Source organism: Macaca mulatta, chromosome 16 (assembly GCF_049350105.2).
Source record: "Macaca mulatta isolate MMU2019108-1 chromosome 16, T2T-MMU8v2.0, whole genome shotgun sequence".
Taxonomy (NCBI): Eukaryota; Metazoa; Chordata; class Mammalia; order Primates; family Cercopithecidae; genus Macaca; species Macaca mulatta.
Window position 1 is genome coordinate 10057546 of NC_133421.1, and position 20642 is coordinate 10078187.

General features: G+C 38.8%; 1 protein-coding gene across 19 annotated transcripts in view; it reads right to left on the minus strand.

The window, feature by feature from the left end:
• Positions 1 to 20642, minus strand: part of MYH10 (myosin heavy chain 10) — a 153812-nt gene that overhangs the window by 78733 nt on the left and 54437 nt on the right. For 18 of the 19 annotated variants that reach the window (XM_077970318.1, XM_077970331.1, XM_077970327.1 and 15 more), the window contains one exon: positions 14703 to 14795. In XM_077970318.1, coding sequence (XP_077826444.1) covers positions 14703 to 14795 — 93 coding nt within the window. Of the gene's footprint in view, positions 1 to 14702; positions 14796 to 20064; positions 20083 to 20642 lie in introns of all 19 variants that reach the window. The other variant, XM_077970315.1, reaches the window with a different exon arrangement.

Sequence of the window (20642 nt, forward strand, 5' to 3'; positions counted from 1 at the left end):
GGAGGCCGGAGAATCACTTGAACCCAGGAGGCAGAGGTTGCAGTGAGCTGAGATTGTGCCACTGCACTCCAGCCTGGGTGACAGAGTGAGACTCCATCTCAAAGCAAAATAAAAGCAAATATGGTATGGTTATATCTTACTTATAAAAATATATATAAGGAGAATCGCTTGAACCCGGGAGGTGGAGGTTGCAGTGAGCCGAGATCGCACCACTGCGCTCCAGCCTGGCAACAGAGTGAGACTCCGTCTCAAAAAATATATAGATAAATAAATAAAAATACATATATATAGGGCCATATTAAACATTTTACAAAACAAACATAATGATCAAGAATGGTTTATTCCAGGACTGCTAAGGGCTGATACCAGTAAACACACCACTATTATTCTTCATATGAAGAGTCAAGGGATTGGAGGGCTTCCCTTGAGGAAACTGACAAGCTGTCTCAAGTTTATTGGGAAATGGAAAAGGACTTAGAATAATCACAACAATTCTGAGAAAGAAGACCAGGGCTAGGGGAATCACACTACTTGATTTCAAAAAGCTATAAATTTACTAGGACAGTGTGGTATTGGTGTGAGGACAGAGATACAGATTAGTGAAACAGAAGAGGGTCCAGGAATTGATCATGTATGTAAGTTAATTCATTTCAACAAAGGTGTCAAGGTAATTTAATAGGGAAAGGACAGTCTTTTCAATAAATGGTGCTTGAAAAATATGCAAAATGAAAGAAAAAATTAAAGGAACCTAGACTTTTACCTTACACTACATATAAAACTTAAAGCAGATCACGTACCTAAATATATGGGCTAAAACTATAAAACTTCTCAAAGAAAACAGGAGAAAATCTTTATGACCTTAAATTAGACAAGGATTTCCTAGACAGAATGCAAAAAGCGTGAACCATAAAACAAAAAACTGGCAAACTGGATTTCATCAAAATTTAAAACTTTTACTCTTCAAAAGATACCATGAAGAAAATGAAGAGAAGCCACAAACTGGGAGATAATATTTGCGAAACACATGTGATGAAAGGTTTGTTGCCAGAATATACAAAGAACTCTTATATTTCAATAGTAGGACAAACAACCCGAGAAGAAAACTGGGTAAGTGATTTGAATAGACACTTCATCACAAAAGATATGTGAATGGCCAATAAGTATATGAAAAGATGTACAGTATCATTAGTTATTAGGGAAATCTAAGTAAAAACAGCCACGACGAGACACCACTATATAACCATGAGAGTGGCTACACATTTTAAGAAAGACTAGCAAAGATACAGAACAACTAGAACTATCAGACAACCCTGGTGAGAAGGCAAAACGGTACAGCCAGTTTGCCGGTTTCTCATGGCGTCAAACACAGATGACTCTACGACCCAGCAATTCCACCCCTGGGCGGGGTTTCACTCACGAGAAAGGAATGCATGCATCCACATGGACTTGTACATGAACGTCCCCCGCCACTTTATTCTTAATAGCCCCAAACTGGAAACAACCCAAATGTCCACCAGCTGGCGAATGGATAAAGACATTGTGCTATATTCACACAATGGAACACTACTGAGCGACGACAAGGAATAAACCAGTGATACACCCAACAACTTGGATGGATCTCAAAAGCATTCTGCTGTGTGAAAGAAACTAGACATAAAGCACTCCCTGCTATATGATTCCATTTTCTTGACATGCCAATTACTAAAAACTCTAGGGACAGAAAGAGCGGTTTCAGGGGCAGAGGCAGGACGAGGGAACTGATGACACAAAGGCTAAAGAAACCTTTCTGGAGTGAGGGAAACATTCTTCCTCTAGATCCTGGTGCTCACTACACTATGTACACATTTATCTAAATGCATTGAACTGTACACTGAAAAGGGTGAATTTTATTGTGTGCCAACATTTTAAAAACAGTTAAGGGAGAGATCATAGGAACTCCTAAACGCCAATTTTTAAAATATAACTCAACATCCGTTTTACACAGATGAGCATGGCCCCTTGTGCAAGGATGACATTCAGATCCGTGAAGCATTCTATAACATCATAATAATAATAATTCAATTCTGTGTATTTACTATAAACATATTAAGTTAAATATGCTTCCCTACTAAAGTGAAAGTCGTTAGATTCACACTCTTCTACTTAAACGGCACCAGGCAGCTTGCCCATCCTTTTACTTACTACTTGAGGGCCCTTCTCACCCTTCCCAAAGTGTTACTTTTCCAGTATATTAATATTTACCTTATATTAAAAAAAATGAGTAGTCTGTTTGGGATGCTACCTAAGAATTTTCTCAGCTATATTTTATTGTATGTAAATTACAACTCAATAGTTGATTTTTAAAAAAGAAAACAGGAATCACTGTCTAAAATGAATAATCCATTATATTTTTGCTCAATATTATGAGCATTCATTAAGAACTTACCCCATTTTCCTATAAAAAATAAAAAACCCAAACCAAGCTAGCAAACAAGGTGAAAGGGAATGTGTGTGGGGAGTGTGGGGGCAGAGCCCTGGGAATATACTGACTTCCTGCTTGAGGAGGAACAAACTGTGAGATCAGGTCGCAGGAGAAAGTTCTATCTCAGGTGTGTGTCAAGGAGCTCCTTTAGCACTCCTCCTCATTCTCCTTCACCACTGCCAAATGTCCTAACTCTGCCCCCACCAAAATGTACATATTCTATTTTACGTTGTCTGACAGTGCTGCTTTGCACTAAGAAATACACGACAAGCTTGATATACTCAGGCACCATGCCGTCATCATAACAGAGGTGGATTCCATGAAGGCTGGCTCCCAGTGCCACTAAACCACAGTGTTCAACAGGGAGTTGGAGTAAGAAGCAAAGGCATTTTGTGACAAACAGGCTCTTAGGACATCTTACAAAGTCATGAACAAAAAAACACTTATGTTACACAGTAAGTTATCAAAACAAATGGCAAAAACAGTATTACTCTGGACATGAGTCTAACACACATCACAGTGAATGTCGACAATATAATAGAAGATAAGAATTTAGGATTTCTTTAGAAGTTAGCATGGTGTCAGTCACCAAACCTGCAATTCCCTCTAGCCTAGGTACTGATTTAAGGCCATCAAACTTACTGAGGTAATGATTTAAATTCCTCTGAAGACCACAATGCAAATCCATCATTACAAGGCTGCTTGACTATCAGTGGTGAGCATTTAGTATTTTTCTTCTATAAAGACCTTGTTAATTAAGAGTCGCATAATAAAACTGACAATTTGTTTGCTTGGTTAGTTTGATTTTACAGTGTGGAGAAAGTTTTGTTTGGATTTTTAACAGGAGAAAAATTTTCCCTCCTTTTGAGATAGGCTAAACAAATAAGCACTTTACATAAATAATATAATTATGACACGAAGAGATGCTGACCTAATGCTCCCCAAACTTCAGACAAACACTGAGGCTGTACTTTAACACCTGAAGCACAATGTGCACTTCCATGCATAGCACAGAGGTGCTATGGGAACACAGAGAAAGGAGAAGGCTTCACATAAACAGCGCCAGCCGAGCCTAGCAATCTTAGTGTTTACCACGTACATTAGCTGCTTCCAGCTAAACGGTATTTTAAAGAGAGGTTCTGTGCTTAAGTTCACTGGAAAAAAACCCAAAAAACAAAAAAACACTACAAAGAGTAGGAGTCCTTGGCATATTGCAATCTAATTTCAACTTCTAAGTTGTGAGGGAAACTGCATCTACTATGTTGAAGAGATACAACATTCTGGGTTAATAGCTATTCTAGGCAACAACTGTGGGCACCCCTCTCTCTTCCGCCAGTAGGTTCTTACTTATTATTGCCCTTGCATTGTCAGAATGCAATAGTTGAATATATAAAATTCTGATAGCTCCTACTTTGTTGACAAGAGAAAGATCTTTTTTGCTCTGTAATTATAAAACATTTTCATCTTTAGATTTGTAAGCATCAATTAGAATGGTCAACCCAATGACTTTACTCATTTTATATTATCTATTTCCTTCTAATAATTTTCATATACACACCTGCTTTCTGCATTTGTCCACTTATGAAACTTATCCAGGTACATACTGGTACAGACATCATACAAGATTAAAGAATACTGTTATTTCATCTATTTGCTCATCTATTTGCTGAAATAACAGTATTCTTTAATCTTGTTGCAAAATACTAAGGAAATTCTTCCTACTGAATGACTACCTGGATGCTCATGTCATGTTCCTTTTTTGCCCTTAGAAATATATATTATTCTTGAGTTTGAGAAAATTCTAGGCTATCACTTGGAGACTCAGTCTGAGACTCTCTTTATAGAACTGATTTCATCATCATCTTTACAGTCTACCATGCTATCTGTCTCTTTGTGTTCATCTTCTGATTGATCCAATGTTTGTGAAATGTTTTTCTGTCAGTTTCCTTCTCATTGACATTATGAGTAGAAATGGAAAACTTCTGATTTTTCAACTACGTTCACTAAAAGCTAAAAGTAACCTATAAAGATGGATTCTCTAGTTTTCTTTCATACCTACTTGAAAGACAATGCAATATTTGGGGTGATATAATAAGAAAATTAAAAGATGATGCAATAGTTATTGTAGCATCCTTCTAGGCAATTATTTTATTCTTTTTCTTTTTTTAGCATAGTTGAGAATAAATGAGTTAATAATGAACCAATTTCTAGGATAACAAAACAGCAAACTATTTCAAGACGCAGAAACAAATAAGATCATTAATACTCCATAATGTATCTTAGATTTATAAAATGGCTCAATGGACCCACATGTAATTGCAAGAGAGAATGAACTTTATTCTATTTAAAAAATAAGTACATTTTGTCTTTGTGATTTGGAAGACTCCTAAGAAAGATTTAAGTTAAAAAGCTATCAATCCTTATGAATAGTTAGAACTGTTCAAAAAAGAAACTGAAAGTGGGTCCTGATGTTAGACTGAAGGTTAAAATTCTCCACAAATCTTAAACAGCTGTATTATCTATACAATACCTCATTGAGTTAATAAAAATATTGCTATTTTAAGAGACAGTAGTCAAAAGGCAATGTTATTACTACAAAGCTGCTAAGGACACGCTGCCAACATGACTGCCCAGGCAAATGCGTTCTCAAACTTCTCATTTTAAGGCCGCAGAAAGGTTAATCAAAATCATATGGTCTCACTTAGTTCTTATTTTAAGAAAACACTTCCCTAAAAAAATTCTTTATATCCAGTAATATAAACTTTTAGCTTTCACCAACATGTATGTTTAACTTCTTTATTAAGTATACATATCAACATGCTGTTTAAGCTTTCAACTCCGAATACTATTTCCTTTATATTTTTTTAACCACCTCAAATAAATTAGAAGTTCAAAATTCATCAAACAAAACAAATTCTTTATTTGGGCAATATGATAACATTAATATACAGGTAACTCTGAATTCTAGCAACTGTGAAATCTAAACTTGAATATTATTCACTGTATATTTAGTGAATTTATTTTTCCCTACCTTCATGGGACATTAAAATAGGAAAGGCAGTTGAGTTCAAAGGAGAAATGGGGCTTTGTAGTCATCACTGCCACCTGAAGTCACCTGCCTCTAGCCATGGTCAATGCCACTGTGTTCTTTTGACATCACTGTTGATGGTAAACTCCTTGGGCCATGCATCTCCTTCGAGCTGTTTGCCGACAAAGTTCCAAGAACAGTGGAAAACTTTCTTTTTCTTTTTTTTTTTTTTTTTTTTTTGAGACGGAGTCTCGCTCTGTCACCCAGGCTGGAGTGCTGTGGCCGGATCTCAGCTCACTGCAAGCTCCGCCTCCCGGGTTCCCGCCATTCCTGCCTCAGCCTCCCGAGTAGCCGGGACTACAGGCGCCCGCCACCTCGCCCGGCTAGGTTTTTTTTTTTTGTATTTTTTAGTAGAGACGGGGTTTCACCGTGTTAGCCTGGATGGTCTCGATCTCCTGACCTCGTGATCCGCCCGTCTCGGCCTCCCGAAGTGCTGGGATTACAGGCTTGAGCCACCGCGCCCGGCCTAACAGTGGAAAACTTTCATGCGCTGAGCACCGGAGGAAAAGGATTTGGTTAGGAGGGTTCCTGCTTTCACAGAATTATTCCAGGGTTTATTTTATCGGCCAGGGTGCTGACTTCACACACCATAATAGTGCTAGTCCATCTACCGGGAGAAACTTGATGATGAGAACTTCATCCTGAAGCATAGAGGTCCTGGCATCTTGTCCATGGCAAATGCTGCACTAACACAAATGGTTCCTAGGTTTTTTACCTGTGAGGCCAAGATTGAGTGGCTGGATGGCAAGCTTGAGGTCTTTGGCAAAGTGAAAGAGGGCGTGGATATCATGGAAGCCGTGGAGTACTCTAGGTCCAGGAATGGTGAGACTGGCAAGAAGATCACCACGGCCAACTGTGGACAACTCTAATAAACCTGCTTGTGTTTGATCTTAACCACCAGACCATTCCTTCTGTAGCTCAGGAGAGCATCCCTCCATCCCATTTGCTCACAATATCCTGTAATGTTTGTGGTCTCACTGCAGTTCTTTGGTTTTCTTATTCCCCTCGACATCAAGCTGGACTGCAGTTAAGCTTATGATTATAGAATAAAAACTCACTAACAAAAACAAACAAAGGAGAAATGGGAGAAAATTAAGATTTGGGGCCCCTGAACAGATGGCCTATAGAGAAATGTTCCAAAATAATTTAGACATGTAGTCACTTACTTAGATAAATAAGCAAAGTCACCAACATGCAACACTCTCTTCCTCATCATTTCCCTAGCCTGGTGTCCTTTTCACACCTAGGGTCCACAGTAGCACTGGCCATGACAGTGAGTGCCAGTGAAATATCTTTCGGCTAGATGCAAAGGGCCAAGCAAAGAGCAGTGAAAGAAGAGATGCACGGAGAACAGTGACGAAGGGGACAGGGCTTCAGAGGCCTGCGGTGTGGGAAGAGGCAAAAGGGAATGGTATTTCTGAAAACATATTTGGTAACCGATAAATCTCGGTTATAAGCCAAAGCACTAAAATGTATTCTATTTTAAAAACACTTTAAAAAAACAAAAACCTTATGAAGCTGAAAATGATCAACTTTCTAGCTAAATGACATTCATACTCAGATATTTTACAAGACATAGCCAAGCACTTTGACAACCTGACAAAATGAAATTTCAGAAGCAAAAAGGAAAACCTGTACTGAATATCCCCAAGTGATCTAGGACTTAAATACTCCCCTTCATGTCGGATACCCTGGCAAGTCAGGTAAGATGCAGGCCATGGGACCTGACGTCACTTCAGTGTTGGCCACTTGGCCAGATATGCAAAGATGACTTTTCTTTCTTCGTTGGGGGCAGGCCGAGGGAAGAGAATAAGATCTGTTAGTTAAAAAAGGTTTCTCTTCACATCTATAATAAATACTTTAAGAATTAACATTTTTATTGAAACACACATCTAGACTAAACCGGAAAACACGAGTTTTACTTTTAAGTGGGAACTCTATCTTTTAAACATTATGTGAAGAAATCTGTGCTAAAAATGCCCACTCCATAATCGATTTGCATAAAGGTCAGATTATGGTACTTAGAATATTCAATCAGAATTTCACCAGTAAAAACAAAAGCATGGGAAACCCCCAAAACATGACAAGTACATTGTGTATTAATTACAGCTACACATTTTGATGATAACGCATGTTGTATACCAATCCAGAAACAAGTGAAATTACACGTGTACTGTGAGCGTTCTCAACAGCAAAGACAACTAGAATTCTCTCATATATAATCAAATATAACTTGTTAAGGATTTCACTCAAAATGTGCAATAGGGAAACTTGGATATTTGATATTTTGATACCATGAAGAAAATAAAAAGAAAATTATCTTAATTAGTTTCAAAAAATTTTGTTTGTTCTGAATTGACATCAATTTCTGGAACCTTTTCTGGGGTGATTATAATGTATCCATAGTAATTAAAACTAGATTAGTTATTAGTTAGCAACTTAATTCAGGGGCAGTGCAGGTTTGTTTCATATTCTCAACATATTTTCCCCCTTCTTAATTTGGTATCTAAAGTTATTACATGATCTGCAATATGCATTAAAACACATCAGCACAGATAGGGTGCTATGCATGTGCGTTAGCTATTTGCCCTAAATGAGAAAACCCATTCTAGGAGTAATGAGCTAGCACTTAATCCAAAGGCCAGATGGCTACCTTAAATGCTTTAGCTATCTTAATCTCCAAACCAAACCAGAAGCTTTGTTGTTAGTAAAATGAGTTTTCACATGCACTAAGTGGCCTCATTACTTAGTATAATGGATATTAGAAATCACTAGGGTAACATGAGTGGCATTAAGCCACGGACTGATTAGAAAGAGATACATATTAACTTCAAATAGAGACTTAAAAAAAAGATAAATAAATAAAAACAAATAAAGATACATATAGACCCTCCCCAATCTGGAGCCAAGGGAACAGGTGTCGAGACTCCAGTAAGTGCAGGAGGCTGTATTGCTGAGGGTGCTCCCAGAGCTTGATACTAAATGGCTGTGTGCAGCCAGTGATCTGGAAGATGCTGGTTGCCTGGTGCAGACCATATTCTGTCACTGACACTGTCACGTTTGCTTCAGTATATCTTTCAGGTAAAGGTTTGTTAGAGACATTAAACAGAGCTGGGCTGCATGCAACTTACAAAACTGTTTTCAGTGCGTGCCTGCTGATAGATACGAGGGTGTGAAATCCCGACGTGCTTTCATTATAACCTGGTAACTGTGAGGAGGATGCCTACAGCCCTCACCTAGCTCTACTTGCTGGAGGATACTTGTCTACCAAAAGGTACATAATAGTTGGAAACTGCCAAACTGGCTGAAGTCAACTTGTGAAAAAACAGAAAGAAAAGAAAAGAAAAAAGGATTTGTGGAAATAGAGAAAGTGATTGTAACTAAAACTCTGTGAGGGAAGATGTATCTGCTGATCCAAACAATCAGTTCAAAATTGAAGTCCCTGTTTTTAAAGTTTCATTATGAGAGATTCATTTTACATAAATCTCCTTCATCTGGAATGCATTTTACTTCTCCATAAACAGAGAACTGGACTAACTATGAATGATTATTTTCTTAAGGGTAATGCTCTCCGAAAGAAAGAATCCCTTTAATGTAAACCATATGCTAGTATCTTTGAAAGAAAAGATATTCTTCAGGAAATTAGTCATCTATATCGGATCAAAGAAATGGAACCAAATGGCTTCTAATGCTTATGGAGTTTATAGTCTCAAATATTTTCACTGTAAGCATGTAGCTTGTAAATATGACTGCATGAAATTTCACTGTATACACAACTCATTTTTTAACATCATCTTACTCTTACTATGACACTGATCTCAACCCAAGGCCTGGCCTGCCCACGGAGCCACTGCCTCCCTCATGTTCTCTACCCACGCTTCTAAAATGGGGGCATGCATATTCTCAGAGGATCTAGCATAGGTACCACCTTCCCCGAGCTCAACAACATCATGACATGCCGCTGAAAACACATTAAAAAGTTAAAACCGATATGAAGGTGTGCTTTACAGGGCTAGGGACCTTGGTTTTGACCACTGATAAATTCCCAGGGCCTCGAAGAGCGCATGGCACTTTGTAGTGTCTGCCGCATTTTAAGTAAATGAATCTCATAAAATCCATAAATATGCCTGTGGGGCACTATGCTAGGAACCAACGATACAACGTCCCTGCTGACAAAGCTCTTAGACATTCTACTAGGAAGCATAATAAATAAGCAAATAGTTACAGCTTGTGATAGGTGCCATGAGGGAATAAATAGGATACTGTGATAGAGAATAAGAAGAAATCTCCTCAGATACGGTTTTAGACTAACTAGCTAGTTAGGAGAAGAAATGTGGACAAATTTGAAACACTTTCTGGACATCTAACCAATGGGATTCACTGCTGGCCTGGACGCGGGCCATAGGAAAAAGGCTGATTCCTAGGTATTTTGTCTTCCTAGGTTTTGCTATTGTTTTTATTTTAAGTTTAAGCAACTGGGTGATTTGATCATACCATTTATTGACAGAAGACATAAAGGAACAAATTTTGAAAGGAAAGGAAAAATTTTCATTTGGAATATGTTAAACTTGAAGAATCTATTGATATCCATTTGGAGACATCAATTAAGTTGCACAGTGGTTGGCAAAAAATAGGTGCTTAATAATTAAAAGAACTAAATAACAAATCAAACATCAAAATTACACAGAATTGAATTTAAAAATGAGTCTACAATGGTTTCTTTCAAACCCCAAGAACCAACACCCATAGAGAAATACTAAAGGGGAATTTTAACTGAACACTATTTAATCAATAGACCTAATTATTTTTAATGGAGCTACTGAGATCAACTACTTGTTTTAGTACTGTATAGGTAACACCTTATGATAACAGTAGATAGCAATAAACTATTATTAAAAAAATAACGTATCAATAAAAGTTGACTTTCTAAGAATTAAAGCCCAAAGTAAACAATTTAAAGATACCTCTGTTTCTTAGTCGAATTGAAAGCTACGTCTAAGAACAATGCCTCAATAAAAAATCTTTTTTCTACTAAAAACAAATCCGTTTTTACTATATTAGAATGCACTTAAAGGTTATTATATAGTAGTGCAGGCACTTTGGAAGGTGGTACTTCAGCTGAAATAGTGTTTGTTGAACATTTGGATTCAATGGCTGATTCTTGCTCCTTTCCTATGTGCTGCTTCCAGGTGGCTAGAAAACAATATAGTTCTTCCTACCAGCAGAATGTAAAACAGGTTTCTATCAGACTTCATTGTCAACCTTTGGAATAGGATGTATAAATAACAAGCATTAAATAGACTCATGTATTACTTTGCAAATAAATTTCAGAAAATAATTACCTTAATTTAGACTATAATTTGAAGGAACGACCTAGAGCAGTTTCTCGATCTTAGCATAACTGATACTTTGGGCTCAATTATTCTAAGCTGTGGGGACTGTACCATGCATTGGATGATTTTTAGCAGCATCCCTGGCCTCTACCAACTGGATGCCACTGGCACACCACTACCCATTCCCCCAGGTAAACAAACAAAAATGTCTCCAGACACTGCCAACGTCCCTTGGGGAGCCTCCAATTAAGAACCACTGACCTAGAGTCATTCCAGTTACAGATTAAAATCCTACATACATCAATGATGGAAATCGCTGTAAGGAGTCATGGTAGCCACAATAGCCAAGACTGCCTCAGTGATCCCCACCTCTGGTATTCACAGTCCCCTCCCACACAGTATCAGGATTGGTTTGTATGGCCAATAGAAGACAACAGAGGGATGACATGTGATTTCCAAGGCAGGGTGTGTAACTTCTGTCTTTCTCTCTCTTGGATCACTTGCTCTGGGAGAAGCCGGCTGCCATGTCATGGTGACATTCAAGGAGCGCTATGGAGAGGCTGCCTCCAAGGTCAGGAACTGAGGCCTCCAGCCAACAGCCATGTAGGACAGAGACTTCCCAACAAGAGTTACCTGAGGAAGATTTGAAGGAGATCCTCCCACCTCAGTCAGGCCTTCAGATGACTGCAACCGTAGCCAACATCTTGGCGACGACCTCCTGAGAGACTCTGGGCCAGAGTCACCCAGCTAAGCTGCTACTGACTTTCTGACACACAGAAACTGTGAGATAATCGATGCCTTAAGCCACCGGGTTTTAGGATCATTTGTTACATAGCAATCAATAACTAATACAGAATTATAGCTGTTCCAAACACTAAAATAAGGAGTTGAAACGCACCCTGGCAGGGAGATAAATCCTTATACTTCATAACAGAATCACTACATTCTTTACCCAAGGGCACAAATGATGGCTTAGTAGCAATTTATCTTTTCCAGGAAAAAATGAGACAACTGAGCACCAAAACTGTTTCTCTTGAATTCAGGGTATGGTTTCAGGGCTTGGGGGCGGGGAACAGAATAGATTAGTAACTTGATTTCTGTGGTAAGATAAACGATTTTCCACAAAGTCCTTGAAGATCTTGATGGAGATTCACATACCAAAGCTGGCAGCTCCCTGTTCCTTCTTTCCTGTGATACAGCCACTAAACACAGGGCATTTCAGTAGGAAAATTTCAGATTTAGTTGTGGCTCAGGCTCAATGGGGATGATCCAGGAGAATGACAGAAAGTCTGAAGGAATGCAGTTTCCTCAGATAGTTTCTAAACCCACAAGTCAAGTCCCAGGCATGCCTTCTACTGACACAGGCACATTTGTTTATCCCACTTTGCACATAAAAAGCTAAGTTAATTACTAAATGAACTTGGATTAGGTGAATCTTCAAATTTTATCTTACTGGGAATAAACAATATTCCAAGAAAGTACATCCCTATTTCTTACATAACTTGGAAAGCGTCTGTCTTGCACTGAAACTATCTCTGAGGGTGCTATGGGCTGAAATGCGTCCCTGCACAAATTCCTGTGTTGAAGTCCTAACCCCCAGGACCTCATGATGGAACTGTCATTAGGAAGAGGGTCTTTAAAGAAGTAATTACATTAAAAAGGACTCATCAGGGTGCACCCTACTTCAATATAATTGGTGTTCTTATAAGAAGAAGAGATGAGGACACAGACACACACAGAGGGAAGGCCATGTGAAGACACAGGGAGAATATAACCATCTATAAGCCAAGGAAAGAATGTACAGTGAATCAGCAAGAGAACTAACATAACTAACTCCATTTCTGTTTAAAGGGCCTTTACCCATTCCTGCACATGGGCAAGGATAATTTTAGAGCACTGAGATAATATGCAAAAACAGCAATCAGGTAGTTTTTAAAACTAACTCTGAGATTAAAGAAGGGTGTGAACAACTATGCTTTGTTAAAGATTTATAGGAGCACTGTGACTTGACTAAGGACAAGGATATTCCCAACCTCCTCGGACCCTTGCTGGAGCCCAGATGTCTGTGGTCATCAGTTACCTCTTCACCCTAACCCTGTCTCCTTCCCCCCGCTTTAACATAAAAACAGCCTAAAATGTGTTCCGACTTGAGAGGGTCCTCTGGGACACGAGTCCACCATCTTCTTTGTTTGCTGGCTCTCCAGATAAACCTGCTTTTCCTCCCACCAACTCTCGTCTCCTGTGCATGGCTTTCAAGTGGCACGCAGCCAAACCTGGGTTCAGTTATGAGAGGCCTCAGAAGAAACCAATCCTGCTGACACCTTGCTTCAGACTTCTAGCCTCCAGAATTGTGGAAGAGTACATTTCTGTTGTTTATGCCGCTCCCAGTCTGTGGGACTTTTATATCGCAGCCCTAGTGAACTAATCCAGAGGGCTTTCTGGTTGCCCTTGTGTTTGCTGGGTCCTCTGTGATCCTGAATCTGGTCGCTTCCACTAATCATAGCCACGATGCCATTGGAAAATTAATGTGCAGACCATGATGTCACACTCTGTTTTAAAAAGCAAGTCACAATGACACTAGATCCCCAAATACTGAACTGTAAGAAGAATGAACTGTTGGAACTGAGGTCTCTTTTACTCTGGCCTTCTTGACTTTTACCAATACTTCAGAGCAGGGAGGAGAAAAAGGGAAGAATTAATCTGAACAACTTAAGTGGAAATAATTGAACAATGAAGTCCTTTTTCAATCTAACAGTGGAAGGGGTTTCTGAAACTTGATGACCATAATCCAGGGCAAAAGACTTATTGGAGGAATGTCCACTGTGTTGAATACGGGTTTAGAGATGATTTGCTGTGATGGTGTTGAAGCTGGGCAGCTGGGGTGGGGAGGGGCAGTGTCCCCAAAGTAACAGAGACCTGGCCATCACTTAGGATAACATTCTCAGGTGAACAGGTACAGCCAGTCAAATTGAAGGGGAAAGTAAAGCTTTCAAGTTGAATAGCTAAGGAGAATTTTTAGGCTGCGTGTGGTGGCTCATTCCTGTAATTCCAGTATTTTGGGAGGCTGAGGCTTCCAGCGATCTTCTTGCCTCAGCCTCCCAAAGTATGGGACAACATAGTGAGACCCTAGTCTCTAAACAACAACAACAACAACAACAACAAAAATTATTATTTTAAATTAGCCGGGTGAAGTAGTGTGAGCCTGTAGTCCCGGCTCCTTGGGAAACTTGAGGCAGGAGGATGCCTTGAGACCAGGAGTTGGAGGCAGCAGTGAGCTATGACTGTGACACTGCATTCCAGCCTGGGTGACAGAGCAAGACCCTGTCTCAAAAAAATTTTAAAGAGAAGTCATAGTAGTGACTATTATTCTGAAGTCCAAATCCCACAGAAAATAGCAAGATAGGGAAAGGTCAGTTTACCACATCTAACGCGTTGAATGTTTACTATGCCTAGTGCCGGGCTAAGTGCTCAACGTGCACACCATTTAATCTCCACTCTGATTTCATGACAGATGTTATTATCATGCCCAATCAAAGACAAATAAGCTCAGAGAGGTTAAATTACATATCCATAAAGTAAGACATAGAGTTATACATTTCTGTATGACAAAATGATTAAAGTTACTTACACATTACCTTTTTTCTTTTTAAATGTGACTACTAGAAAATTTAAAATTACATGTGAGCTTGTATTATGTCTACAGAACTACATCTATTAGCTTCTTAAAATCTAGGAAGAAAAGTAATTCATTTGCTTAATCACAGTAGACATTTAACTAGAAATCTAAGGAATTAAAAGCTTCTGGTGCTTTGAAACTTACAAAACGAGATGAGTTATCATTTTTCACAGTCTTCGCATTTCCAAATGATTCCAGAATTGGATTTGCTTGCAAAAGCTGTCGTTCAAGTTCCCCCTAAAAGACATTACACATACACACACACACACAAATAAAAGCAGATGTACGTTAATCTAATGTCTTTACTCAAGTTATCAGGGAAAAAATTTCTAAAAAAGAAACTGCATCTTTTCCTCAGTTCTTTCATTCTGTCTGCCATCCAGCAACTTTTGTTGGCTTCTTAATCCTGGTTAGGATAACGGACTCTACTAAAGGAAAAAAATTAGCATCTACAAAGTGACCACAAGGAGAAGAAAATGTCACGCTGAACAGAGATCAACTTAAGCACGGGGCACGTAAATCAGGCAGAGAATTTTGAAAATAAAACAGATGGGCTTTCGTGAAATGAAATTTAGCATGACGCTTCAATTAAGAACATACTAATACTTCTGTTTATTTTAACTCTGCCTTATTTGAAAACTTTAAGGCAGTTAATTTAACAGTTACCACTGTATTGATGTAGCACTTTCCAGTTTTCCAAGGAGTCTCATATACTATCTCTATCATATAGACAGGGCAGTGTCTTCGCCTCCACTTTCAGAGGATGGTGAGGACGTTGATGCTGCTAACTTGCTCAGATTTAAAAGGCTAAGTAGAGAGTATTCGGTAAAATGTCTGCTTTAGTCAGGGTCCTTACTTATATGTAAATTAGGCTATAAAACAGATTTTACAAACAAAAGGTGGAAATATATTAATATGTGCTTTAATCATGAAACACAATAGAAAGCTGTATGAGAAAGTACGATGCCATTTCTGGCCATGAAAAGCACCAGAAGTGATGTTGTGTTTCTGGAATGTAATTTCAGAATTATATTTTATGACTTAAATAAATCTGCTTTTTCCAAACATAAATCTTAACCCTATATTTTAAAATACCCACAGTATTTTAGACCTAAAGAAAAACTAACTAAAAGCTGCTAGGAAATGCGATACTCTAAGCAAAAAAGATGAATACAAAGAACCTCACATAAGGCTTTTAAATTAGTGGTATTTGGTATGTGAGGCACTCCATCACCATCAAATTCAAAAAAAAGAACAAATATATGTCATCCGTACAGTTCTGTCACGCCACCCTGGTGTGGACTGTCACTCTGCTGAAAGGGTGGGGAAGGGTTCCTGAGGCACATTACACAGGAAGGGGACCTGCTCCACCTACGTCCATTACAGCATGATCTGCACTGTCCACACGTTCACAGGTCTTAAGTACAATCTACAACCGTGTTTAGCTGAAACCAGTCAGGAACCAGTCTTGTCGAGAACCTCAAGCTACCTGGATGTCATTACATGGCATCGGTTCGTTTTCTTGGCGTTAAGACAGATTCCTCCCTGTACAACAAATCTTCTGGTTTCCTCACTTAAAATCCCTTACCAGACTATTTTTGCTGTGCATTTTTCTAAACCATTACATGCTGCCAAACTTTCTTAAGCATGGTATCCTGAACAACTTTGATGACTGAGAGTCATTGTTAAAAATGCCAGTCAGGGGCCAGGCGTGGTGGCTCACGCCTGTAATCCCAGCACTTTGAGAGGCCGAGGCGGGCGGATCACGAGGTCAGGAGATCGAGACCATCCTGGCTAACACAGTGAAAACCCGTCCCTACTAAAAATACAAAAAAATTAGCCAGGTGTGGTGGTGGGTGCCTGAGGCAGGAGAATCGCCTGAACCTAGGAGGCAGAGGTTGTAGTGAGCCGAGATCGCGCCACTGCACTCCGGCCTGGGAGACAGAGCAAGAGACTCCATCTCCCAAAAAAAAAAAAAAAAAAGAAAAAGAAAAGAAAAAATGCCAGTCATTATTCGGTGATAGAATAGACTGCCTTCCCCCATCCCCCTCCGGGGTTGGCAGTCACTTCCATCAGCATTCCTATGACAAATATCTTGCAAAGCCCTTGGTATACTCAGTTTGTATTAACTGTTTGGGTCTCTAAAAGCCTTTTTTTTTTTTTTTTTTTTTTTAAAAAAACCTAATTCAATCTATGTGATGAGAATGTGGAAACGTGGAAAAACACTGGCATTCTGGTAAGTAGGGCATTACCTTAATAGTAAACATCTACTGCTAGACTGTGGATTCCTTAAAATCACACATCATCCTACCAAATCATAAGAAAAAGATTTTGATAGTCCATCTTTAAAGAGTTTTCCTAACTTGGAGGTAAAGCCAGTAATGCATATCTTACTTTAATATTACTTAGATATGGCTAAAAGGATTATTGGAGTCAAATTTTTTACTGGTTCTTTCCTTTTCCCGTGTGTGTGTGTGTGTGTGTGTGTGTGTGTGTATGTGTGTGTGTGTGAGAGAGAGAGAGAAAGAGAAAGAGAAAGAGAGAGAGAGAGAGAGAGAGCGAGATCGATCCACTGATTCTATTCTTCTTGTGCTGGCTTCAAGTAACCTGGTTGTATCCCCTGTGCCTAACTCGGTCAGTATCAGATCAAAATGATGCTTGGCAAATGTTCTGCTGAATGAATGTATAATCAGAGGTTCCACAGGTATCCAACTCTTTATATGTGAGGACTTTTTCTGCTTATCTGTGATGGTGGATATCATGAAAATGATGCACAAACCTTTTTTTTAAATAGCTCATCAGCTAGCTTTAGTGTATTTTATGTGTAGCCCAAGACAATTTTTCTTCTTCCAGTGTGGCCCAGGGAAGCTAAAAGGTTGGACACCTGGAATTCTAGAAGTATTTGGGGAGGGGATGGTGGTGAGCCAAAGGCAACAAGAAGATTTATGGGTCCTCAGAGTCACCATGGTAATTGTGGACTCAGGCACCCCTCTGTCCCTGGTGTTGGTCCCACTACGTTAATAGTGTCACGGTACCACTCCTACTAATGGATTTGTGGACACTGGTGAGACTGAGTAATGATCTCAAAAACTCATAAATGAATCCCCAAAAACCTGGTACAAAGCTAAGTGTCATAACATATAGAAATTCACATGAAATGAGATAATTTCTGTGTTGAACAATTTCATAATTAGATAAATGGTGCTAACAAATCTCAACCAAATTATGAAGGCATTTGTAAACCATCAGGGGGCAGTGACTATTCACTTTTCCTCTGGAACTGGATGGGCAATGTCCTTCGTTTCTATTCTATAATGTTATTTTGGAATGTAGAAAACAGGCAGCCTTAGCTATTGAAATGATTTTTAAAGTTCTAAATATTTAGAGTTATATACTGCTTTAAAAGTTTAGCAGTCATAGTGAAAATTATACTCCTCGGTTTATTACATAGTATATAATATACGCTTGCTATATGATATAGCATGAGTTCAAAATGGTTAAAAATATATACCTCTTTCAAAAGTCCAGTTCAGCCAGCAAGGGGACTCAGGCTGGGATCGGGCTGTACCTTGCAGGCCTGGCAGGGCAGAGCTGCAGGAAGGTTAAAAGCAGGCAGCAGCAACCAATCACATGTTGAAAACCAGACTCTAATCTCAACTGGCAGAGTCTCATTACTTGCTACTTGCTATCTATCACCTTTCTGTCTTGGTTCAGCACAGTTTAAACCAGGTTGGGGAAAGATACAAAGTCGTCCTGAAGATGACTGGAAAGACAGGGAGGCAAGTGGGCTGGCTTGAAGGAATCATTTGTAGGGGATGGTCAAGTTTTAGAATTTAATCATTTTCAAATCTGCTCTGAAATTGCGCTGTGTTGAGCCTTTGTGAACTCTGTGCTAGACTTTGAGGGTCTCTAAGAGCAACCTCTCCTGAGGAAAGAGGGCACACAGAAGCTGTACTTGCAGTCGGCTGGTGGATACTAAGGGGATAGAGCCAAATAAGACCTCTAATTTTGTTATAAAAGGTACACCAAAAGTTCGTAGATAAATGTTTATTTCAAGTTTACTTAAGTATTGTGACTTTAATTTTGAAAACTGATTTGCTTATATTTGTTCATATTTCAAAAATGAAGATGAAATTTAAAAGGTAAACATATAAGACTGACCACACCGCTCACTAGGATGGCTTTAATAAAAACACAGACAATGCCAAGTGCCGATGAGGATATGGAGAAACTGGAACTCTCACATGTTCCTGGTGGGAATGTCAAATGGTACAGTCTCTTTAAAAATGTTTAACAGAATTACCATATGACCCAGCAATTTTACCTCTAGGTATCTACCCAAGAAAAATGAAAATGTATGTTCTCACCATAACTTGTACATGAGTGTTCATAGCAGCATTAATTATAATGGCCAAAAAGTAGAAAAAAATCCATATTCATTTTCTGATGAATGGACAAACAGAACGTGACACATATTTAATATAATGGAATATTATTTGGCTATAAAAAGGAATGAAGTACTTATATGTGCTAGAATCTGGACGAACCTTGAATATATTATGCTAAAAGAAAGAACTGTCAGGGAGGACGACATATTATATGATTCCATTCACACAAAATGTCCAGAATAGGCAAATACATAGAGACAGAAAGTAGATTAGTGCTTGCCAGGGGCTGGGGGGAAATAGCAGGTGACTGCTAATGGCTATGGAGTTTCTTTTGGGGTGAGGAAAATGTTCTAAAATTGATTATAATAACAATTGCATAATGTGAATATACTAAAAACACTAAATTGTACATTTCCAATGGGTACATTGAATGGTATATGAATTATATCTCAATTAAGTTGTTTCAGAAAAAGAATAAGTAGACAAACGAGCAAATAAATAAAGGACTGACAAAATCAGGAGCCTAGAAATGCCCTCCCTTTTGGGTTTACAATTCATACTACCGTTTAGTGATAAAATGCTGGATGTATACACATGATTCCTCAGAATTTAACTTTTGCTTATAAAGTTCAATGTAAAATCACAAACCAGTGGTATCAAATCAACCAAAAGAAACTGTGACCTTGGAAAGTACAGACTTTTCACATTGTAACTATAAGGCAATCATTCAAGTGGGGTGAAGAAGTCGCAGACAGTGACACCCAGCAGGGGGAGAAGTAACTTCTTGACAGGACCCTTCCAGGGTGTGACCATTCCCTACCGCGCTGTTAAATATTTCATGTTCCTCAGTTGTGTTGGGGAAGAAAAATTGAGAACGAGTATTCTTCTGATATTTCTAAAAACGTCAGCATAGCTACTGCTTAACTATGATTAAAATCAACTTGGGAAAAGCAGCATTGAAGATTGTGTGCACAGTGGACACATGCAGCACGACATGCAAATCGGCAATGACCGGGAAGCATGGCCCAAAGAAGCTGCTGCCTTCTTTGGGAGAACGTGCTTCCCAGGGATTGATTTGACTCAAAGTAAAATCTAGGGCGGGTAGGCATGCTACTCACATACAACAGGGATCCACTCTGTAGTTTAAAATGACATCGAAACAAAATGTTAACAACAATGATTTATGTGTTCCATAGGGAATTTGGAAAACCTAAATCTGTGTATTAATTGCTTAGCACTATTTCAATAGCGACCCAAGTACATATTAAAAGGACGTTTAGCAAGTACCTCTAAAGCATAAAGAAAAGCTGCCTTCTGGCCCAGATTTTCCTTCTTTAACTGGCAAAGAAGCTTTTAAATATCCTACAGGATAACGATTATTTCATTAACCCTCTTCATTTGTATCACTGGTCTATTCTGCAGCTAAAGGAGCAAAAGGACATCATAGGCCTTCATAGGTACAGTGCAGCTTGGGTGGCTGGCAATCTCTTAAGAATCTTAAGAAAGATATCTTAAAATCTCAGCGTCTATGACAATTCCTTAGATATTTACGATTATTTCTTTAGATTAACAGATCATTTCCATAACTCGATATTATTGTTTCTTGCTTTATATCAGCTTTGTATCATTATGTTTGTGAAAGACAAACCAAAACCCTTCCAATGCTAGGGAAAGGATTAAATCCAAGTATAGATGT